We start from the raw sequence: 24,651 nt of genomic DNA, 5'->3' as shown, positions 1-24,651 counted from the left end.
GATACAAAAATTTTCTATCTGCACTAAAGGAACGAAAAAGGTATTCTAAATACTTGCCGTCTAATCGATGCTTAATTCGCGAAATATATATATATATACTGATGGCGTACGTCAAAGCCGTAATCCGGCTATATATGATAAAGCGGTGAAATAATTTAGATTATTAGGGATTCCCTAACGTTATTTCTGCATTCCATGCCCGTCTGAATACCGCTGCTGCTGCCTGGAATCGAACCCGCTGCATCGCGCTCAACAGCTGAAACGCCATAGCTACGCTGAGCTGCGGACATTCTGCGTATTTCGTCACGTGCATTGATCGAATTGAAATCGTATGTGTCCTACGTGGGACTTACTGCAATTGTCCATACAGGTATCTTCTGCTTCGTGGTTCTGAATTTGTTTCCCAGCAGCATATTTTCTCTAACCTACGAAATATTGAGAAAGAGCGAAAGAAAAAATGTAGCATTTTGACGCATGTTTTACAGTGATCGGAATACTCCTTCAATTTCAAGTCATAACCCAGGTTGCCTTTCAGTTCGATGCGCGGAGGTGAACGCAACACATTTTTTCTAGCGCCTGAATCAGGGGTATAGCCAGAAATTTTTTTCGGGGGAGGGGGGGGGGGGGTTCAGTTATCCTTTATGTAACTTCGTGCGTGCGTGTAATTTCTCGACTCTTCATCCACTCAGTGTGACCGATACTGGCCGTCGGTGTTGCTCTCAGCGAATGAAGAGACGTCGACAATTACGTAAAAATGAGAACCGGCGCAGGGAACGCTATAGACTACGACATCGCGTGGTATAGTTGAATATTATTATTTATTATATATATATCTTTTTGCGACAACTGCGGCTCTGTGGGAACGATCAAGCGCATTCTTTTGGATTGTGGAGCGTGTACAGTGATGAAAGAGCCGCACAGAAGACAAATGTTGTTGGGGTCGAACTTCGTACGTTCGCCGAATACCTCCATATTGTTACCCGCCCCGCGGCCGGCGTGCCTGCGCCAACACGGAGGCGGTGGTACCGGATGGTGGAACGACGACTGTCTGCTGGTCACAAAGGACGCGAAGACCCACGTCTCCCGAAGGGGTCAATTATGGTGCCTTACGGGAGACCGTGGCCTAGCCGGGCTACAGGGACGGAAGGTACACTTGCGCCTTCGCTGTGACAGCCAAAGGCGGCGGCAATGATGCACGGCCAATTGTATTGATGGCCCGTCAGCCCAGCATGGCAAGTACGTACCCGGAGGTGCTTTCCTACGACCCGTCAACGCATGAGGCCGAACATTCCGGAAACCGGGTTGAAAGGGAGCTGAGCAGCGGCGGCGAATCGACGAGTGGGCGAGAGGCGGTGGTTCCTGCGAGGAGGTGGCGAGGAGGAATCCGGGCCTGGTGTTTTCAGCGGCAGCCGACCGGGAGACAAGGAGAGAGTTACTCCTGCTTTCCGATTGGACTGTAAGAGTGTTTGAATGGGGAGACAGGGAATAAAAGCAGGGGTGCAGTGACAGGAGGGGGAGAAGAGAAACGAAAACGTCTCTATCCAGATGATGTCGGAGCGGTCGTTTCCTCAAGGTGCCAGCAGATGAAAAGTTCTCGTCTTCAGCTTCCTTGGCGGCAGCAGCAAATGTCGCGCAACCAGCGAGGCGAGTAGAACAAACAAGAAGAACTTAACTGGCGCAGTCGAGCAGGATCTGCATGGCTGAACTGAGGAGGACAGCGGGGAGCGACATCGGCCGAGACTGACGACAACCACCTTCAACTGACTACCGCGCTGCGGGACCAACGAAGCAAGGCTAGTCCACCGGATTCCGAGGAGGAAGAGCGCACCGCAAGGCTACTCCAGGCGGGTACCTCTTGATTTTCTGTTGGGCGCAGGCGATGATAAAGCATTACAACTTGCGAAACAGAGAAAGGGACAACTCGGAAATGAACGGGGACGGGGCAGGAAACTTGCAGGCGTTGGGAGTCGCCGACAGCGGCACGGGGGGTCAGGGTAGTGGCACGTCAGATACGGCGTCGGAACAGCAGCTAGCGCTGCTACAGCTTCAACTGAAATTTGCTGAGGCGGAAACGGAGAAGCAGCGCTTGATGCTGGAAAGCCAGCGGCTACGAGCCCGTGATCGGGCGGAGTCCAACGAGGGCGATGACAGCCTATCGCTCGGCGGAAGGTTGGAGGAAGACAGGCGACTAAAATTCGCAAGTTTGTTAAAGGGTGTACTGGCACCAATGCCGAACCAAGAGGCACTTGCGCCAATGTTGTTCGAGGACGTTGAGGCAACGCTCGAGTCGTATGAAGTTCCGAGCGAATGGTGGGCCGGGCTAGTTTTGCCACAGTTAAGCGAAAGGGCGCGTGGGCTGCTGTGCAGGCTGACAGCAGAGGAGCGAAAAGCCTACGTTAAGCTTAAGTCAAGCATTCTGGAGGGTCTCAGGCTTTCGGCGGCGGAGTACAAGAGGCTATTTGCGGGATCGAAAAAGGGAGAAAAGGAATCCTGGGATCAGTTTGCCGTGCGCCTTGAGAACTATTTTGACTATTATGTCCAAAGTTCAAAGGTAGGCACATTCGAGGAACTCAAGCAGCTAGTGGTCGCTGATCGGTTGAAAGAATGTTTGAGCCCGGAAGCGAGAGCGCACGTCGTTTGTAACCAACAGGAGGCCTTTTTGCTACCCAGTGGTGTGGCTAGGCTCGCGGAGAGCTTCGAGGAGAGTGAAAAGTGCAAGACAGCACAAAAGAAGGCGAATATCGAGGAGTGGCAAAAGAAAGCTAAAACACCTGTAGATATACCCACGGACGGAAAGGGGAAAAGGCGATGTTTTGAGTGCAAGGGAACCGACCACATTGCCAGGAATTGCCCCAATAAGGGCTTAGGTGCAAGGCAAGGCACTAGGCCAGCAGGACGACAACAAAACGGTCCAGTGGTCGCGAGAGTGACGGCTTCTGCATTCGGGTTAGGAATAGCAACGACAGACAGGTTGTCGCAGTGTAAAGAGCAGAAACAACCCTCACTAGAAACTGTAACACTTGAGAGCTCAGGTAGGTCACTAAACGCCGTGGTAGACTCAGGAGCAGAAGTGAGCGTCATTAGAAAGGCAGTGGTACCTCAGTACAACGGTACGGGTTCGCAGATAAAGTTGACGGGAGCGTTCGGGCAACAGGTGACCGCTGAGTTGGCTTACGTGCCGCTCATAGCTACTGAAGGAAATCCTTACGTGATGTCCGAGGCGGTGCAGTCTGCCGTGCTTTGTGCAATCACAGATAAGCTGCTAGACGGCACGGACGCGCTGATCACTCCCAACGATTACGCACAACTTCTCGAGGAAAGGGTTAAACGTGACATAGTGCCAGACGAGTGTTCAGCAGTCGAGGAGACCGAAGCCATGGTAGAGCTGTCAGAGGAGGCATGCGAGGAACAACGGGCGATTGTGGGCGTCATAACCGCGGAGAGTGACAGCGAAGGTTCCGAGCCGGTCAAAAGCAAACGACAGGAGTTTCGTGAGGCTCAGGAAGCAGACCCGGCTTTGCGAGACGCTTGGGCGCAGGCAAAGGCCGGAACGCATGGTATGCTTGTTCAGGACGAGCTATTATATCATCAGGAACACCTCGCGGGTCGCATGTGCAAACAGCTAGTGCTACCATCGCACAGGCACAAAGAAGTGCTGAAAATGGCTCACGATTCACCATGGGCAGGTCATTTAGGAGAGCGGAAAACACTACAACGGGTGAAAAGCTCATTTTACTGGCCGCAGATGTCGCGAGACGTAAAGGAGTACTGTAGATCGTGTCATGGATGTCAGGTGAAATCTCCGACGAGGCAGATAGATAGGGTACCGATAACGCCACTGGCCAGGCCCAGCGCGCCGTTTCAGACAGTAAACATGGACTGCATCGGTCCTATGGAACCCCCTTCGGCTAGAGGTCACCGCTATGCTCTTTGTGTCGTAGACTTACATACCAGATGGCCAGAAGTGGTATGCCTCCGTTCACTAACGGCAAAGGCTGCATGTGACGCGCTACTGCAGATATTTTCTCAACATGGGGTGCCAGAGACAATTTGCTCAGATCAGGGCACCAACTTTACGTCAAGGTTGACACAGGAGATGTTGCAAAGACTGGGGGCAACACCGAGGTTTTCCACACCTGATCACCCGCAAAGCAACGGCTTAGTGGAGCGCTGGAACGGCACATTCAAAAGAATGCTTTCTCACATTGTCAGTGAACACGGGCGCGAGTGGGATAGGATGATCCCGTTTTTGCTATGGGCATATCGTGAGGTTCCGCACGCGACTACAGGGCGGTCACCGTTCGAGCTCATGTACGGGCGGGTGCCGAACGGGCCCCTATCTATTCTCAAAAGGACTTGGTCAGGAGACTGGGAAGTTCCGGAATCACTGGGTATGCCAGCAGCGGAATATCTTGCGAAGCTCCGAAGTAGGTTGGAAGAAGCTAGCGAAGGAGCCGCCCGTCAAAGTGAAGTCAGTCAGAAGGAGTACGTAGGACGCTATAACTTGAGGGCCACAGACAAACAGTTTGTCACAGGGGACCAAGTATTATGGCTCGAGAAGGAAGGAGAGGGGAAGCTAGTGGCAAAATGGAAGGGACCGATGACTGTAGTCGGAAAACTGCGACCGTACAGTTATTTAGTTGAGCTCGATGACGGTTCACGCAGAACCATTCACGCTAACAAGCTTCGCGCATATCACACCCGAGTAACTGCAGTAGGAGTGATATTCGAGGGCGATCAGGAATTTGGAGAGGTTCCGGTCCCACCATGCGGGCTAGAGGCGCAGGCGACGCTGCAGCCTGGCGAAATAGCACATCTTGAGCCCACACAGAGAGAACAGCTGCGAGACTTAATCGCGAGGCATCCGAGGGTATTCGCAAACAAACCCGGCACCTGCAAAGTGGGAACACACAAAATACAAATCAAAGCAGGAGAGCAACCGAGACGTGCATACCCCTACAGGGTGCCGGTGGCGCTGGTGCACGAGGTAGAGAGGCAGGTAAATGAGCTCCAGCAGTGGGGATTGATATACCCGGTTGAAAGTCCGCACGCGTATCCACTGGTCTGCGTATCAAAGAAGGATGGTGGCATCCGCATCTGTTGCGATTACAGGAGACTGAACGAAATAACAGAGACAGACGCATTTCCCATGAGCGTGGCGACTGATCTGTTATACCAGGTAGCGAAAGCCAAGTACATAACTCTGCTAGACATGTTCAGGGGTTACTGGCAAATACCTCTCGACGAGGACGCGCAGGTTTGTACTGCTTTTGCCACTCCCTCAGGCCAGTACGCATGGAAAGTGATGCCCTTTGGGTTAAAGAATGCCGCCAGCACCTATCAGAGGGTCATCAATGGTGTACTGGCCCCACATAGACATTACGCTTGCGCTTACATTGACGATGTAGCGATATACTCTGAGAACTGGAACGAGCACCTGGAACATTTGGACAAGGTGCTTGCGTCTCTGGCGAAGGCAGGGTTGACGCTAAACGTAAGCAAATGTCGGTTTGCACAACAAGAAGTGAAATTCTTGGGGCATAATGTGGGATCAGGCAGGCACGGGGCCGATCCAGAGAAGGTCAGGGCGATAAAGGAGATCCCGGCTCCCGAAACGAAGGGACAACTACGGAGTTTCTTAGGGCTAGCCAACTATTATAGGGACTACGTGCCCGAGTACTCTAAAGTCGTTATGCCTCTGACCAACTTAACTGGCCGACGTATTCCGCAGAAATTACCGTGGAATACAGAGGCGCAGGAAGCTTTTGACAAGGTGAAAAACTGTCTAGTGCAGGCGTCGGCGTTGCAAGCCCCAGATCCGAGGAAAGAATTTATCCTCGCCACAGATGCGTCCGATTACGCGGTTGGTGCGTGCCTGGCACAGCAGGATCTGGAGGGCAAGGAGCGCCCTATCGCTTTTCTGAGCAAGAAGCTTAGCCCGACTCAGACCCGATGGGCCACCATAGAAAAGGAAGCTTATGCAATCATTTGGGCACTGGGGAAGTTGGACGCTTGGCTTTTTGGCGCTAAAATCAAGGTGATTACCGATCACAACCCACTCAAATTTCTGACTCTAACCACTCCGCAGAGCGCGAGGCTGACACGCTGGGCGTTGGCGTTACAGAAGTATAACCTGGAAATTGAACACAAAAAGGGGTGTCTGAACGCTAATGCTGACGCGATGTCGCGGTTGGTGACTCCTAACGATGATGCATAAAAGGGACAGCGAGTTAAGGGGGGGTACATGCTTTGTCAGCGCGTGCGCTGGGCAGAGTCAATGAGGTACGAGTGACAGTGGTGCCTCACGTGTCGAGTCAGTGAACATGTGTGAATATGCGGTTGTGTGTGTGTCGCATGTCATAGATACAGTGCAACACAGTTGGAGGGGAGGTGTTGGGGTCGAACTTCGTACGTTCGCCGAATACCTCCATATTGTTACCCGCCCCGCGGCCGGCGTGCCTGCGCCAACACGGAGGCGGTGGTACCGGATGGTGGAACGACGACTGTCTGCTGGTCACAAAGGACGCGAAGACCCACGTCTCCCGAAGGGGTCAATTATGGTGCCTTACGGGAGACCGTGGCCTAGCCGGGCTACAGGGACGGAAGGTACACTTGCGCCTTCGCTGTGACAGCCAAAGGCGGCGGCAATGATGCACGGCCAATTGTATTGATGGCCCGTCAGCCCAGCATGGCAAGTACGTACCCGGAGGTGCTTTCCTACGACCCGTCAACGCATGAGGCCGAACATTCCGGAAACCGGGTTGAAAGGGAGCTGAGCAGCGGCGGCGAATCGACGAGTGGGCGAGAGGCGGTGGTTCCTGCGAGGAGGTGGCGAGGAGGAATCCGGGCCTGGTGTTTTCAGCGGCAGCCGACCGGGAGACAAGGAGAGAGTTACTCCTGCTTTCCGATTGGACTGTAAGAGTGTTTGAATGGGGAGACAGGGAATAAAAGCAGGGGTGCAGTGACAGGAGGGGGAGAAGAGAAACGAAAACGTCTCTATCCAGATGATGTCGGAGCGGTCGTTTCCTCAAGGTGCCAGCAGATGAAAAGTTCTCGTCTTCAGCTTCCTTGGCGGCAGCAGCAAATGTCGCGCAACCAGCGAGGCGAGTAGAACAAACAAGAAGAACTTAACTAATGTCTTCTGCGCGACTTTGACACTGAGGCGCATGTGATAGGTCCCTGACGACCAACGCAAATGCAATCGCTCGATGTCGCGTTTCATTACCTTCAATCCATTGGCTTCTTCTCAAAATTCTAGCTGTTATTCGAACTACGTACATCGTATCAAAATACAGTAGAGTAATCAAGGCTACTAATACCAACCTGGTATTGTTGAAGAGATCACGCGGTGTTATTTTATTTGCTTTTTGTTTTTAATTTTCTTCTGCCCTCCTTCTAGGGCCTTTCTGTCCCCTCTCACTCCAATGTATATATGCACATACTCCTACGCTGGCGAAACCCTCAGCTTAAGTAAATTAGGAGGATGGTAAACTCTCTCAACGTATTTACACAGACATTTAATTTGATTGAATATATGGGATTTGAAATAAAAGCTTTGTATTGGCTCAGAGATCTCGGTATTGGATTTCTTCAAATGTTCCGTAATAGCCTTATGTATAGAGTGTCGGCCACATCTAAGGGAAACACCTCGTTAGTATTGAACTCGCAGCGGCTGATTTCTAGCATTGACATTCGGGAAGCTATTATTTTATTTGGTTACGGCGTCAGGCGTCACAAAAGACACACGTTTCCTTCTTGAAGTAGAAATGTTAAAAATGATACCGGCTTGGATACTAACGAGTCGTTTCCTGTAAATCTGGTGGATCCTGTCTGTACGTGTCTGCAAGGATTTTCCTGTTTTAGCATGTCTGCCATTGATAAAGGCCCACAGACGCAGTCCACGGGCAGCTTCTGTGGTGCCCACTGTTGCAGGGGCGTAGCCAAGGGGGGGGGGGGGTTGGGGGGTTCAAACCCCCCCGAAATTTTTCAATTTTGCTTGCGTATATAGGCACGGACACATACAAACGCACGCACGAACATACATAAAGTATGGTTGAACCCCCCCCGAAAAAAATTTGTGGCTACGCCCCTGCACTGTTGTAAGTCAGCCGAAAGCTGCCGCGACCATTCGTGCTTGCTTTGCCAACTGAAAAATAATGTTCCGTATTCAATTCGATATTCCAAACCCATTTTTCTCGAATATTTGTATTCATTTTTGAAAATTGTTCGCTTCGAGACACAATTTCTGACAAGACTTGTTTTGATAATATATGACGCGTATTTTGTGACGCTTCATTTCATATTCAATATTTTCGCCCTTCGCAGTTGGTTCGAATTAATAATAATATAATAATAATGGTAGTGTCTATATTGCCGGCTGCCGGTCAATTATATCGGTCGACGGGTTACCGGCAGTTCTTTCCTATTGGCCACCCGCGACCACGTGACCTCTGCGGGACGGCCCCTTTCGAGCTTTTGTTCGTGTGTCTGATCGTACGCCATCGGCTGTCCGCACGTGTAGTGTAGTCGGTAACGGCGCTCCGCGTGAACGTGGCTCTTTTTCCGGTCGCTGCCACTTGGTAACACAAGAAGTGCACGTTTCCTGCAGTCACAGTCAAATTGACGATGGATTGGCGGCCTCGCGATACCGGAGATGCCAGCCTCGGGCGTCCATTGACTCCTCTAGTTGACCAGCCCGTACGCCTGCCCCGAAGGGGCAGGCGCGCGGGCTAAACAGCGCGTGGCCGCGACAGCGGCCAGTAGCGCGTGACCGTGACCCTGCCAACCGGCCATTGAGCGTCAGCGAAATGGCCGCACTCGCGAAGCGAGGGCGAAGCCACGATTAGTTTTCCGCGCCCGAAGGGCGCAGAGGGCCTTCACTGAGCAACAGGAAAATAATGTACTCTCGTTTGTGGAAAACCATCGATGTCTATAGCGTTGAAACGTCTCTCGAAGCCAGGCAAAGTGCCGCAGTGACACGGGCATCATGCACAATTATGCACATGTATTGCCGGCACGACAGGCTCACCGGAAATGTGCCGGCAGATAAGTCACATGGTAATGGGCATCCAATAGGGAAAAACTGCCGGCAGCTTTTTTTCCGGGATAATATGCCGGCTGCCGGCACTATAGGCGCGGCCTAATAATAATATCTGGGGTTTAACGTCCCAAAACCAAGATATGATTATGAGAGACGCCGTAGTGGAGGGCTCCGGAAATTTCGACCACCTGGGGTTCTTTAACGTGCACCTAAATCTAAGTACACGGGCCTCAAACATTTTCGCCTCCATCGAAAATGCAGCCGCCGCGGCCGGGATTCGATCCCGCGACCTTCGGGTCAGCAGTCGAGCGCCATAACCACTAGACCACCGTGGCGGGGCAGTTGGTTCGAATTTTCTCGTTATCGCCTGAACCGAGTCGTAGTTCAGCGCCTCCGTAACTTGAATTTCAACTCGACATTCTTTCATGCCGGGCTCCACCAATAATTTTCCGACGCCATTTCCGTGACGGAAATGACGTTAGTAACAGAGCACGTTAGTTTTCTAGCATCCGTGTGATGTATCTCTTTAAATCACGTCCGTTTTCTTGATTCACTTAGCGTTAAAACTTAGCTAAGGAAAGCCTCTTCGAAAAGTTCAACCAGAAATGATACCGCGCATCGAAAAGGGGACGTCTAAGGCCCAGGAAGACTCGTCGCGTCGACCAGGGTACACGCTGTCTGTTGGTCTCTATACGGGAAACATCTATGATCTATTCGCACCCACGCTTTGCCATGCAGTAGCACGCCCCTTCTCGCTTGTCGGCTCACTTGGCTACCGTGTGCTATCAGCCGGTTTAACCTCCGTGGTGAGTGGGTTTCGCACAAGGAGGTTTAAATCACTTCCGCGGTGGCAACAGCGTGTAGCCGAAAAGCGCGAAGTCTTGATAAGGGTAAGTTGGTGACATTTGCAGCTACAAGAAAGCAAAAAAAAAAAAAACGGTAACATGGCGATCTGTACTGGCGTAGAATACATGTCTCCTAAAGGAGGAAGCGGTGAGGAGGAGATAGCGCCCGTAGGGGTAGGGAAGCGAAGGCGAGAAAGAAATCGCTCTCTCTCCTTCGAGCTCCGAGTGGTTCAGGCTTTTAGGGGTCCTAACCTGAAGTGGTTCTAGGTGCTCAGAGACGCATACATGGCCTTTTTTTTTTTTTGTCGCGAACACCGCGTCGCTGCTGCGAGCAGCTTCCGATAGCGCACGTGCATCGGATAAAAAATCGCGCCGCTGAAGTTAGAAAACCTCATCGACGCTAGTACATGCACGAACTCACGAATCCAGGGTCGTAACTGCTATCGGTTAACTATTTAAAGGGACCCTGAAACGGTTTTGACGATTTTGTACGAACACATTGAGCCGATAGAGCAAGTCCTAAGGATCATTTACAGACCGATTTAAGCTCTGTGCGAAAACTGCGTAATTTATTACAAGGCTTTAAAGCTGCGAATCGCCACCGATCACAGCGGCTCAGCCAAACGCGTTTTCAAACCGCCCACTTCCAGTGCGCGTCGTATTGGAAGCGCGACGTCACGCAGGCGGCTGATCTGATTGGATATGTCCAGTACACGTCACTGAACCTCCTGTGGGCAGCGAGCGTCGTCTGCCTGTGTTACAACGTACTCCGTGTTGACGTGAGCTGAGCGACAGTGTTTATCTCGAGGTTTCTTTTCTTGGACGTAATTGCCCTAGCCTTGTTGTGTACCACGTATCTAGCAATTTCTAGCAATTGGTGACTTGTAAAGCTGCGACATCGTGCAATGTTCGTGAGGCATCTGGCGAGCGGAATCCCTTCAGCTCGTCGCTGCAATGAGCGTCGTGCTCTCGCTATCCGTTCAACGCCACGATCCACGTTTTTGTGGCTGTAACGTCACCCCTGAAGACACAACCACATTGCCCGAGTTTACGCTTATCGGTGATCGTTCTCGAATTATTTTTGTTTGTCCGCATGCTTTTGCAGATTGTCGCCGTACAGGAGAATAAAATAAGATCTGCTGGTAGTGTGGCGGCACCTGTCGGAGCAGATATCAACCACTCCACGAGCTTCGTCTTTGTTGGGCCTCCGAGATTGCGCGCAACCCGTCGGCGCACAGAGACCATGAGTGGGCGAAGCTCAAACCGTCGAGTGCGCTCATGAGAGCGCTGCGATCGCCGGTGATGTCAGGGTGTCTGTGAGTTGAGGGTGCAAGGCAGTGGTGAGGAGGAGGGTATAGATATAAATTCCGTAGCGGCCTTGGTACACAGTGCGTCGCTTAATTTCTGGTGCGAATGATTTGGTGATGCTCCTGCCTAAACGCTGACAAAACTTCAAAAAACCGTTTCAGGGTCCCTTTAACGCCATGCCTAAAGCGTTTTTTGGCGGCAGTGCTGCCATGAAGCGGTTCGCTGTTCCTATTAGGTCATGGCTATATGGAAGTTCGTCAGGCGCAACTCTGTTCACCTGTTGTGTAAACCCCTGTATTTTCCGGCTAACGCTGCTATGACAATGACAGTGATTCCACTCCTGCGCCAACTGCGCCAAATTGTATTTACTGCGCCATCCTGATAATATCGACGAAAATTGCGCCAAACTGCGCCAAAGTCTCGGGTTTGGGGGCGTCTGTCACCGGCAATCGCACGGCCGGCGCGTCAGAACATGTGCAGCTTGATCTTGGGGCTGCCAAAGTCGCAACAATGGACCAAGAATTATTCCGCTGAATAAATAGCGCTCGCGCGTGCCTCCCGAATAAGCCACGATGCCATGCACGGTGCCGACGCAGCGTCTGTTCTGCAAGTCGGCTCGACAGCCAAACGCACTCTCCGCAGAGGCTCGTGACGTCTAGGCCTCTCGGTAGCGAGAAAGTGCGACGGCGATTCGGACGTCGTCTGTTCTAGAAACGCTGCTGATAGCTCGTTTCAAGCGTCGCACGGCACGTAAGGAAAGCAATGTTCAGTAATAACTACATGTTCGCTGCTAAAATGTCTGTCATTTCTGTTTCCGGACATCGCGGAATGAAATCTGGGATCGCTAGCAGTATATATATGGAACAATATCGAATTTTCCTTGCTTCGCGTTTATGGAAGAGCACGCGAACGGTGGAAACGCGTTCACACTTTTCCTCGGATATACTTTTTTCGTAATTGCTGATACCAGCACGTCCGAGTTTAATCACTCTGCGGTAAATACCCCCTAAAAGGCCCTGCCCTTTGGAGCTCACGTGCTAGGGTTCCAATTCGAATTTTTTGCTTGCTTTTTAGAAATGTCATCTCATTAATAAAAGCATATATCCTGGTCGGAGCAGCCGCAAATACGCAGCTGTCAGTAGCGGGCCCGTCGCTGACGGCCCACAGTGAAGCGGCTACCCCATGTTACACGTCCGCCCCTCGCTTTCGGTGGTCAATAGCTGACGGGTAAAAAAACTCAGTTTCGCTTTAGGGCGAAGCAATGAATGCGATACCAACAAATTATATTGTTAAACGAAGTAAGGCTAGTAGCTAACTCTTTTGGATTCGATCTCGCGTAACTCAACAAAACACTGGTTTAAGGGAATATGGCCGCTCCAGGAACCGAAGCGTTTTCTTGCTCTGAGTTCTCTAAACACGAAGTAAGCGTTGAGAGCACAGCAAGTTTACTAGCCGTCTCCTGATACCTCGAGATGGCGCGCGCGCATGCGACTGCGCCCTTCGAACGATGTGGTCCCCTCCCCCCGTCCCTCTGGCGTCCTTTCATGCTCCTTACGAAAGACGGGCGGGGCGTTTCCTCTCTGTTTGATGAGCAATCGACGGCAGGCCCGCAGGCAGGAAGATGTTATCTCATGCGCTGTCCGTGCGACGGAGACAGACGGCCGGCTAGCTTAATCTCCGCTTCAGCCGCGTTCGTCGCCAGCGCTCGCGAGCTTTTACCCGCGGCTAGAATGCGCGTGATGTCATTAATTTGGTCTTTATACAGAAAATTACGGCAATGGCGACGGCAAAAATCCGCGGAGAGCGTCCATATAATTGTTATCACGATAAACATTTAAAAAAAGTTGAGGAGCCGTTTCACTCTGTGAAGTGGATGATAAGCGAAGCTGTTTCGCGCATGGCAAGGAGTTGACATGGTGGAGGACAGTTTGGTATGTAAGGCCAGGTTGTTAAAGGGACCGACAACTGGCCAGAACGGATGATTAGATCCTGGTGGAAATGAAAAGGCCGTGAATTATAGTGACAGATTCCAGAATACTATTCGTGATCTGAGTAGGATTTATATTTTTAAATCGCGTTTAAAAGTAACAAAAATTGGCATGTCGCGCAGCCTAGCGCGAGCGCCATGAACTAGACGTATGCAGTCTTAAGCACTTTGTTGTACGTAGTCCAATGCTTTTACACGCACCAGAACGAGGGCTGAAATTTTGAATATGTATGTTATTGTCAAATCCCGTTTGTTTCTAAGGTAAAAGAAGTAAAGCATGAGATGCGGCGCTGCTTTCGTGGCTTCCAGTGAAACAGAGGCTGCGGCGCATGCGTGCGGCGTCCGGCGGCGCTTCCCGCGTATACTCGACTCTCGTCTGCTCTCGTCGTATCGGACTTTTGAAGAGTAGCACGCGAGTTTGCACTGCTGCTCGCAAAATGCCATCGACTTACTGTTCTGTGGAGGATTGCTACCACTTCATGAACAACACTGCTGGTGTATCCTACCACTTGTTTCGTTTTCGAAGGCTTAGCTTGGCTTGGCTTGACTAAAATGTGATAAAGCGACCTGTGTACGGCCAAAGTACTTCTATAAGATGCCCCAGAAAAACGCTATAACTATTGTAAAATAATTTAATAGACTAGAAAGCAGTAGTCGCCGCACCGCAGGCTTTGCAAACGTAACATTGCCTTTTTATACTTAGGGCATAACTTGTCACCACTGCTGGCGTATAATCGCTATCGCGCTCACCTCTCACTGTTTGCAGCATGTGATATTAAGACTGCATAATCGCTGCAGATCGAAAAACTCTGATTACAAATGTTTTACGGCGTTCTCCGCGTTACCACTCCGTGATTAGAAGCTCTGACCGGTAAGCTTCCCGTTGCACTCAAGAAAACAGGTACCACAAAAGTTGGTTGTCGGTCCCTTTAACGTTCAGTACGCAATATTAATGCGAAAGCATCAGATGCTTTATCAAACACGAAAATTGACCGTCGGCGGCGTCAATCGATTGATGCAAAAAATAATCATGTGATGGCGTCATCATCACGTCATAGATCGTCAAAACTTGTGACGTCATCATGGCGTCATATATCGTGATGTCACGTGATGACGCCATCACGACATCGTCGCTTTACACTGCTTCCGTAATCGCGCCGATCATGGAGCTAGCGCAAAACCAGGTGAGGTGCAGATAGCTTGCAGAGAATGAGGGGGATGATCGACCCGTCGATTGAGAAGAAAAAAAACCTGGCATTCGCCTTGGAGTTTTCTTAGGGGAATGCATTAGAGGCAGTGTGGCTCTTTGGCATTGAGGCACTGCTGTACATCACGGCGTTTGTATAGAGTGTCTGCTGATAACCACATAGATGTATTTAGAGTGTTATTTCATAAAGTGCAATTTTATTGATCTGATATTATGTTTATTTGCTAGTGTCGAAAATAATCGCCGAAGAGGTTAATTCAGAACACTCAACTGCATGAGCCCTTATTTTTTCATTAGCGAGTGAAGTATGGAGTTCTCCTGAGATGATTTTTTCCATGAGATTTGCAATGAATCGAAATATTTCTAGCCTTCATAAGAGCCCCATAGTAATATTCCGGTGCTTGAATGTTATTGCAATATGCTTCTGTAGTGCACTAGTGCAAAAGTCAGTGCGTTGCTAAAAACCCTCCTCACGATGTGCGACCAACTAGCTCAGGCAGGCACCATTCTTACGAATCGAATTGTTCTTGTCATTCGAGTTGGATAACTCGTTAATTTCAAGTAGCCGAATCAGCGCGCTTGTACACTGTAGTATTTAGTTCTACAGGGTGCAGATAGAGAAGCAAGCGTGTTCATTGGTTGACTCCAGAAGCACGGGAGTAGGCGAGGCGTGCACTTTCACTCGTCTTTTATTCACGGTTGCCCATTTTGACCGACATTAGTCGTTCTCCACCTTCGTCTTATTACGCATTTACATTAGAGTATTTTAAAGGGACACTAAAGAGAAACAATGAATTGGTTTAGATTGATAAAGTGTGCTCGGAGAACTCTTGTGTAATTTATTTCACCACCACAGGTTTATTATTACAGGAGAAAACCAAGTACAAAGTTTCATTTTTAAATTTCGCGCCGAACTTTGTAATTCGTGAGGTAAAAGGTTTCAAAGAGCATTTAACCTATTTTGGCGCCACTGGCTCGACGAAATTTCCACAAACTCGTTATGTCAAGTCTCTGGCCCCCTCATAGGACAATGTACTTCGATTTAACCGATTAGGAACTACGTAGGCCCAAGCAGGCGCCGTCAAAAATATGTGACGTCACGGCAAATGGTGCGGGAATTCCAAGGTGGCGTCGCCACCTGTATTTTCTTTTTGCGCGTTTTCTCGCTTATTAAGCGCCTTCTCGCAGCAAGCGTGGTGTTTTTGGTATCGTGGAAGACTACTTTACTAATGCGAGAAAAATCGTTTTGCTCTTTAGTGTCCCTTTAACAGTGTCAGTAATACCGTACCGCTTACGCTACGGTATTACCGTTCCGTGTTTAAAGGGACACTAAAGGCAAAAAACAATTTATGTCACAGTGAAAGCCCAATGTTTGACAACTTTAAAACGGCAATATTATCAACAGCAGTGCCCTACTTACCGAGAAATTAAGCTAAATGTATCACATGATGAGCGCCACGAGTGGGACATTTTCGAAGTGATCCCGATGACGTATGGAAGTCGGCCTACAATAAATCACTAGTAATCAAACTAGCAGCAGTAAAAAAAAGAACATTCCGAGCATCAAAAGACGTAATAAAATGCTGTTTGTTCCTTTCCGCTTGATTCATGGAAAACAAAACCTCCGTGGCGTTGCCATGGGGAACGGCGCGCGTGGTTCAAAGGTTCCGTTTTCGCCGAACTGCGCCAACTGCGCCTCGCCCGTCTCATTGGTAGTTTCGGGATCGCGTACTGCCGTGCGTGTTTTGCGCGCTCGTGAAAGTCGCTCTGACAGAAAGTTCGACAAAATGCCGCATGCGTGTGATATTGCCTGATGCCCGAATGGTGCACAACGCCAGTGCTGCAGCAAGGAAACCGGTGTGTCTTTTCACTGGGTGCCGCGGAATGAACCCTTACGCTCGAAGTGGCTTAGTGTCATGCCATTGCGCCAGTGTGCTAAACAGTCAAAACCTCTGCGTGTGTGCTCGCTGCCCTTTCGTACTGGGGATTACGAGACCAACCGCAACTTGGTGAAGGCTTTGAATGTGCCCATCCGAGCAAGTCTTTGCCCCAGCGCCGTTGTTGCTACTGTGGGTCCCGCTACTTCCGCTCGGCTGCTACTAGTGTCGGCGGCCGCGCAGTAAAAGCGGGCAACGTTGGGCACGGCAGCAGTGACGTATGAAAGTCGTATTTTCAGGCGGGAGATTTGAAGCGCGCTAACGCGATGCGGAGCACTAAAAACGTGATTTTATTTCAAAATAAGCACTTCCTTGGCACAAAAGCAGCACTACGAGGTTTCTGGACCGCTATTTCAACAATCAACGTCGACTTAATATTTGCCTTTAGTGTCCCTTTAAATGTACCACGATCCGAAAACGTTTTTAGCTGCGCGAGTTGCTCGATGCGTACGGTACACTCTAAAAAGTAAAGGAGGAAATGGGGGGTCGAGGTTACTCCTTTAGGGGAGTAACTAACCTGCCACACCCATTACTCCTTTTTGGGGGTAACTGCGACGGGACGAACCGTTACTCCCCGTAGAACTTGCTCCTTCAGGGAGTAACTGACGGAGCAACGGATGCTCTTTGTGAAAACTCCCACGGGAGCAACGGTTACTCTTTCTCGATACTCCTCAAAGGAGGAACGGATAGTCTTTTTCGATACTCCCACGGGAGGGACGGTTACTCTTTCCCAATACTCCTGAAGGGAGGAACAGATAGTCTTCTTCAAAACCCCCAAGGGAGCGACAGTTACTCTTTTCAATTACTCCTCTAAAGAGCAGCCGTTGCTCCTTTCCTAAACTCCTAAAGGGAGGAACGGATGCTCTTGGTCAATACTCCTATGGGAGTGACACTTGCTCCTTACAAATACTCCCGAGGGAGGAAGAGATAGTCTTTTTCAATACTCCCAGGGGAGCGACGGTTTCTCTTTACAAGGAGGAATGGATGCTCTCTGTCAATACTCCCACGGGAGCAATGCTTGCTTTTTCTGGACACCTAAATGGAGTAACAATTACTCTTTCCCATTAGTCCCGCAGGGAGAAATGGACATTATCTCTCAATACCCTCATGGGAGCGACAGTTACTCTTTCACAACATTCCTCATCGGAGCAGCATGCAGTTAATCATCCTCAATGCCTCTCGATGGAGTAACCTTTGCTTGTATTGAGTGCTCCTCAAGAAACCAGCAGTCCAGCTCTCCCATCGGCAAATGAAAAAAAGTTTTGAGGAACATGATTTTCATCGGGTTGCGCCAAGTCTGACACAAATGCTCCAGGAGAGGGCAGAAATCCACATCTATTTGTGAGAAAAATACTTTATTGAAATCAGTCTGGCTGTTCACTGGCTCAAGATGGTTAGAGCCACACGGACGAGTGACGTCGGCCGCAAGACGCTCTGAACTTTCAGAACTTGACACAGGAGATCGAAGGTTCGCTGAGCTTTCTTGCTGAAAACAATGTTCAGCGCCCAGTATAGCGCGATTTGTGTGGCAATGGCTGCCAAAAGGCTAGTCTCCTTAATAGCAAGGCCCTCCAGGCGCACAATAAATTCCCTTGAAGTCAACAAGCTTCCATTGTATGTCACTGTCGGCACATGATGCGTCTTGGTGGGGTCCTACAAAACAAAAGGCACATTTTAACACAAGGCTTGTTGCTTCATTATTACAGCAGCTGCTTCATGTAGCAACAGATAAAACCTAATGCTTTACGACACACTGGCAAATAAATGAAATTGCAACTTATTTGCAAAACATGGTTCTACACTGGTAAGAACATTCTTAACAAGTCAAAGCACTTGCAGTAAGGCTACAGGTTTATCCACAGGTTAGAGACTGGTCTCGTTTACACGGAAGCCAATTAATTGGTTCTGAAAAAAAAAAAAACACAGGGGCATTTGCTGTTTGCAGGCAGCACGTCATGCTAGCATACTTTATAAAGTAGAACCCTGCTGATACATTTTTCAAGGCCATGTGCAAAAAGAATGTAGGAGCCAGGAAATGGGGGAAAAAGTAAAAGTGAGAGTCGTAGTGAAATCGACAATCATATCTCAGTGGTTATTGATGAAAAAAAAAAAATGTGCAGCGTTGGCTCCTGTACCTTTTTTCCATCTGATCAGCACAATGCGAGCAAATTCGTTGTGGTAGGTGGGAGTTGAGCTGTTAGAATGAATTATCGACTTGAGAGACTTACTTTCCTGCACTAATTAGATACCCATTGTGCCACTTGGCTCCTACCATGATAACTTGAGTGTACATTTTTTCCGAATAAACCCAGTGTCTTTGGGTGGCCAGCACCTAAAACGGTATCTTGAAGCGACCTTCCGTCGTGATCCTTTCACATCCATAAACAAGATTATCGCTGGATGCACCGGCGGTAATCCAACGAGCAATGACGTTCTCAGCTCACTTGCTCAGCATTTTCGGCATAGTGCCAGGTTGGCGTGGCTTGTAAATGGCCGCATGTCTCGCAACAGTGAAAGACCAAAAACACAACCCTTTCTCCCAAACTTCACCACCACTGCACGCATTGGCACACTCGGCCATGATCTCATCAATCGACAGAATTGTGGAGTTAAGAGCTGCATTATCGACGAAAACATTATTTTAAGCGATTCCATTGGAGGCATAAAAGAGCCGAGCATGCACATCATGCTAGCATGACTACAGCAATGACTAGCAAGTAAACAGAGTGCGAGAAGACCATGCCGTCTCTGGTCTTGGTGGCCTTAATTTTGCCAACACCTCGCACAAGTTCGCAACTTGTTGTTGCAACTTCGCAGCACCTCGCTGCGAAGTTGCAACAGGCACAGGACTGCAATCGCCGTCACCGTGCCACTCCTCTGATTCCTCTCAATATAGGGGAGGAAGTGTGTATAAAAGATATAGGTTGCAGCGGTCGTGTTCCCAGCTCAGCGACCAAGGTCGTATGTGGTTGAGACTCCCAGTGGTGTTGTCCAGAGGAACCGTTGCCATCTGGTGCCGTTCGTGGGTGACAAAGATGTCCAAGGAAAAACATTTATGGCTTCATCACCACCGCATGGAACCTTAGCTTCAAGTCCACCGAGAGCACCAGCCTCGAGGTCATCGCCGGAAGCATCGTCACCAAGTGCTTCATGCGCATCCCCTGTGCCGCCTGGAGAGATGCCTCCCTCGTCTGATGTGCAAACTTTACCTGTGCAAGCAAGTGTACCTCAGTGTGGTGAACCTAAAGGCCCGAACACACGTACACGTTGCAGCGCGTCAACGCGTGACTTTTTGACGCAGCGTCGCGCCCTCTCCCTATGGGAGGAGAGGGCGCGCGGCTACGCGAAGCTGCGCGCCCTCCCTCTCCATAGGGAGAGGGCGCGACGCCGCGTCAGTCACGCGCTGACGCGCCGCAACGCATACGTGTGTTGAGGCCTTAAGGCCCGAACACACGTACGCGTTGCAGCGCGTCAACGCGTGACTCTTTGACGCGGCGCCGCGCCCTCTCCCCATGGAGAGGGAGGGTGCACCGCGTCGCGTAGCTGCGCGCCCTCTCTCCCCATAGGGAGAGGGCGCGGCGCCGCGTCAAGAAGTCACGCGTTGACGCGCTGCAACGCGTACGTGTGGTCGGGCCTTAAAGCGTACGCGTTGTGGCCGTACCGTGAAACCGCCGCGCAGGTTGAACCTGTAACTATCCCGGGAGGGAAGATGTAGTGGACGCTGAGTGCTTTGTATAGTAGCTAATGGATGGCGCTGTGGGCATGGGAGCGGCCCCTGACATCGGATACATAGGAGGGGTGCGGATCGAATAAACGGCATTCTTGTTGTGGCTACGAGCCGTGCTCGTGTCTTTACTGGGCGCCTCCGAACATAGACGTTGTTGACATACAGGTGCAATCAACACAACCTATAAAGCAAGACACGTAACAGGGTGATGGGTGTTGCTTGATGTAAATGGTCTGTCGCGAGTGTACAGCCCAACACCCGCCGCCGGGGCTTATTAGCTCGGGTACGTTGGATGCAGCTTCGGTCATTGACCTTAAATTGCAGCAATATAATTGAGCACCATGGCGATTTAGCTGAATGCGAGTTCCAGTGAGCTCAGCAGCGCCAGCGGTTTCTTTGTTTGTTTCTTTCTGTACTCTTCGGTATCGGGAATGGCGGTCTTTCGCAGCTGTTAAGACCGCTCATAACGAGACGCTTTATGAGGCAAAACATTTTCACTAAGCTCACATCAGCTGCACTTCCTCTGAATGTAGCATTTGAGGGAAAGCTGGGGAATTAGCGTTTTGTATTTCCACAAGTTCACACGAAGCGAATTTTTGTCACGTTCGTCCCAAGGAGGTTATAATTATAACCTCCTTGGTTCTTCCGTGCTCTAGACAGCCGCAAATAAACGGCGTCACTCATCGTCGCGGCTATGGCGTTGGGCCGGCACGCTCGAGGGCGCGGGTCGACTCCCTGTATTTCGTCATTGACACTTTGCAAAATAGTTACTGCGCATGCGCGAACAAGTATGTTATCTTAAATGAGGCGTAACATTCGCGCAGTAATTTTTGAAAAGCTTCTTTGGCGCTTGCGCACCTTTGCCGGAATGTGGAGGAGTGAACGCGTTTAGATCGAGAAAAGCAGTTGGGAAACGAGTACCCGTGTGGAAAATATTCTTGCAGGAAAGCCAGCTTACAGATTTTGCAGTGTCGGTTTGCCCGCGAAGCCCCGTTGCTCCAATTAGTTCAGGAATTCGCTTCGTGTTCCACAGAGACGCCGACGATGCCGTCGACATGATGTCTTAGTTAGGATCACGTGATCCTAGCTTAATGCGATCTTCTACCAAGATCGCATTAAATGCAAAAGAAAAAGAAAAATGAATTAACCGGACTTGAATTAACGGACGTCTGTTATGCAACATACGCGCAAAGTGAGGCTGTGGGGAGAGGGGGGCCGCGTTCAAGGAGGGGGCGACAACTACACCTCGCTGACCTCTCGCTCCTCCCTCAATACACCATTTCTCGCATTGTCATAGTCTTTTTTTTTGTGTGTGTATCTGTGTTATCGTAGTGCGACAAGACCGTTTTTAGGGCGTGTGTAACAGAATGTCTTGAATCTTCTTTCTTGTGGACCATGGGCTGATGTGTGCAAGCGATGCAGACGTGATAATCGGCCTGCATATGCAGGCGGCAGGGCCGCAGCAAGGGGGTGGCGCTCCCGGGACGTGCCTCTTCCCCCCCCTCCCTCCCAACTCCCATCCCCACAACACTTCGGTCGACCATGACATACTGAGCATAAAACGATGCAAGATAACACCTATCTGCCCAGCCTGCTCAGCCCATTGTATAATTCCTCGCTCCCCCCTCTGAAAACGATTTCTGACTGCGCCACTGCATCGCGGCCAGTGCCTTTAGCATCACTGGTGGTAGCTGGGGTTACTGAACTGACGAATTATGGCATATGAGTAAAGCAAGGGCTTTTCTTGATGGATTGCAACTGTATTCAGTCCTCCAGGAGTCGTCATCCAGTGCTCACAACTGGTCTGAAAACTGGCGCCGCTCGATTATCGTGCTTGTATTTCTAAGCACTGTACACTATTGGGAGTATAGTGAATTGTTTTCATTGGCACTTCTTGTGCAATGTGGATGTGTCACTGATGTTCTCCGAGAGTAATATACCTTTTCTACAACGGTAGACAATTTAATCTCCAGGTGCCCAGAGGTGCAATACACCTTTTCACAGAAGGCTCCCTGGGTGCCGCCATAAACCCCTCTGATCTGTGGTAAATAAACATCACCCCCCCCCCCCCAAACGCAGTGACCTTGGCAGTGATGTCTGTCTGCCTTTGTACTCCACTCAGGCCCGTAGCCAGGAATTTTTTTGGGGGGGGGCACTTGCTGAAAACCTTGACTGTTTAAGAAAAACACTTATTTTTATTATTTATTTTTGGTAAAAACACCCCCTTCAAAATTTTGGGGAAGGGGGGCGGGCCCCTGCCCCCCCCCCCTTCCCAGCTATGGGCCTGACTCCACTGTCACAGTCCGTTTCTTCTCTCCTGTGAAAAGGTCTATAGTCCATGTAGAGCATCGGACGCGTTATTTGAAGGTCGCAGGTTCGGTCCCTGCCCGCGGCAAGCTATCTTTTCGTCCACTTTTCTTTCTTCACATTTACCTTACATTTACTACTAAAAACATCCCCTATACTTTCCTTGGCATTATTGTCTGTTAGTGCTCATTAATATAGTCCATGTTGTAATTCTTATGCACCAATACACTAGCACACCTATTGTTGGGTCACTTGCTACATGTGATGTAGTTTGAACCCTTTGATTTGGGTGGGGTCAACCTTGCATGTTTTGGAGATGGCATATTATCCTATGTTCTGACCCTTTTATGTTGGCTTGCATGATTGAAGCTGTAAATAGTTTCGTGTGAGATTTCTAGGCATACATCCATGGTGTAATAGGTAGAGCATCATGCTTGTGATGAAGGAACGTTGCTTGAGACCAACAGTCAGAGGAGTTTCTTTAAAGAAAGTCGCACAATAGCACTTAGATAACAGCACACTAAAGTGAGACTGGTAGGCTAAGAATGCTAACTGCATTAATAGTGTCATAGGAAAAGTAAATTAATCACTTTGTTCTTGCCCAATTATACACTGTTTTTAAAATTCCTTTTTGGCATCTTTACTTTTTGATAAATGAAGCCACTTTTTTGTCAAAATACTCTTGGCACTTAATGCAATCTTTTTGTGATACATGCAGGTGTCAAAATGCTCCAGCAAATCCTGCGGGACATGTACATTGACCCCCAGCTGCTTGCTGAGCTGGATGATGAGCAGAAGCACATCCTGTTCTGCAAGATGCGAGAGGAGCAAGTACGGCGTTGGGAGCAGCGTGAAAAGGAGCTTGCCCTCAACAGCAAAAAGAATGGCACCACTAGCAATAGCAGCAAGCCTGGTGTGTTACGCTTTTTCACTAATAGTATCTGATTAAATTTTTTGCCTAGGTTTAGGTCTGCTGATTGCTTCATGTCGATAAATGCGTAACGTGTTGTTGTACAGTAATGCATGGAAGGGAAAAAGTTGCCATGCACCTGTGTGAATGAAGGAAGGGAATTCTGAGTGCTTGTTTCTTTGTTTGACACAACCTGCTGGTTTTTGTTATGGTTGTTTTCAGTTAGGCATGCACCTGTTTGTTGCGCAAAGCCACAAAAAAATCTCTATACGGATTTGTAGGAAAGAAAGCTTCCGAGTTGACGAAAAATTTGCCCCAGACCAGGGCGATTCTTTTGTCAACTGGGAAACTTTCTTTCTGAGAAATCAGTTCAGATTTCCTCGTGGACTCGCCCTACTAATGAGGAATATTATTGAAGACTGCTTAGTATTGTGGAAAAATTTAGTTTCTCTGAATGCATTTTGTTCTTAATTTGCATTGAGCTCAAAGAATAAACGGTTAATTTCAGGGAGGGCACTATGAGAGAAATGTTGACTGAGTAGGAAAAAGTTTGGAAACTTTTGTGCAGTCCTAACAAAATAACTTAGGAGTTAATAGATTGAAGGGGCACAGAATTATTGTGATACAGAGATTATGGTGCAGTCTTTCAGATTGACATCTGCCAAGTCTGGAGCTAGGAGATGCATGTTATGCAAAATGTTTGGGGAAAATTTCTCTGTAGCACATGTATTTATTTTGTTACTAGTTGAAGAGTAGCATATATTTCAATGACATGTGGGTCCCAATATTAAAAATGGGATTTCAGACAAAATAGCAACTTTTGGAGGTCTAAATTCACAGCGGTAGCAGACATGAGAATTTGTGCGATAATTTCCTAAAAAATCACCGACAAGTTTTTGTTAATCATTGTTCACTTAATGACATCTGCACTCAATTTAAATTGAATTGAAGCACTTTCTTGGACGCACATTTACCGTAGAGAGACGCTATGGCAAAATGCATTTCTCTTCAATAATATATGTGCACTGCCGAAAAATACAGTGCGGTCAAATGTTAACTGGAACAGCAATGCATATTGCAGCACACTTTGTGCATTTCTCCGAAGTGGCACTATGAACAGGATGTCTAGTAATCGTGCAAGGTTTATTTACTGATTGGTTTCAGTTGTAAAAGCTATAACAAGTAGCCCAATATTGTTCAGTGCAAAATTAAATTCCAGAATTTCATGTTCCAGAGCCACAATCTTGTTATGTAGCATACAGTAGTGAGCGACTGCTGGTTAATTTTGACCGTCTATGGTTCCTGAATGTGTGCCTAAACACAAACACGAGCCCTTTTTCCTGATGTCGCCATTGACATACTACTGGGATAGAACCCACAACC

General features: G+C 49.2%; 1 protein-coding gene across 2 annotated transcripts in view; it reads left to right on the top strand.

Annotated features, from left to right (window-relative positions):
• Positions 1-24,651, top strand: part of LOC119374063 (SH2 domain-containing protein 4A) — a 64,486-nt gene that overhangs the window by 29,674 nt on the left and 10,161 nt on the right. For both annotated transcript variants that reach the window (XM_037644159.2, XM_049415301.1), the window contains exon 2: positions 23,077-23,271. In XM_037644159.2, coding sequence (XP_037500087.1) covers positions 23,077-23,271 — 195 coding nt within the window. The remainder of the gene's footprint in view (positions 1-23,076; positions 23,272-24,651) is intronic.

The sequence above is a fragment of the Rhipicephalus sanguineus genome, chromosome 1 (assembly GCF_013339695.2).
Source record: "Rhipicephalus sanguineus isolate Rsan-2018 chromosome 1, BIME_Rsan_1.4, whole genome shotgun sequence".
Taxonomy (NCBI): Eukaryota; Metazoa; Arthropoda; class Arachnida; order Ixodida; family Ixodidae; genus Rhipicephalus; species Rhipicephalus sanguineus.
Note: the sequence above shows the minus strand (reverse complement) of the source record. Positions and strands in the feature narration are given on the sequence as shown.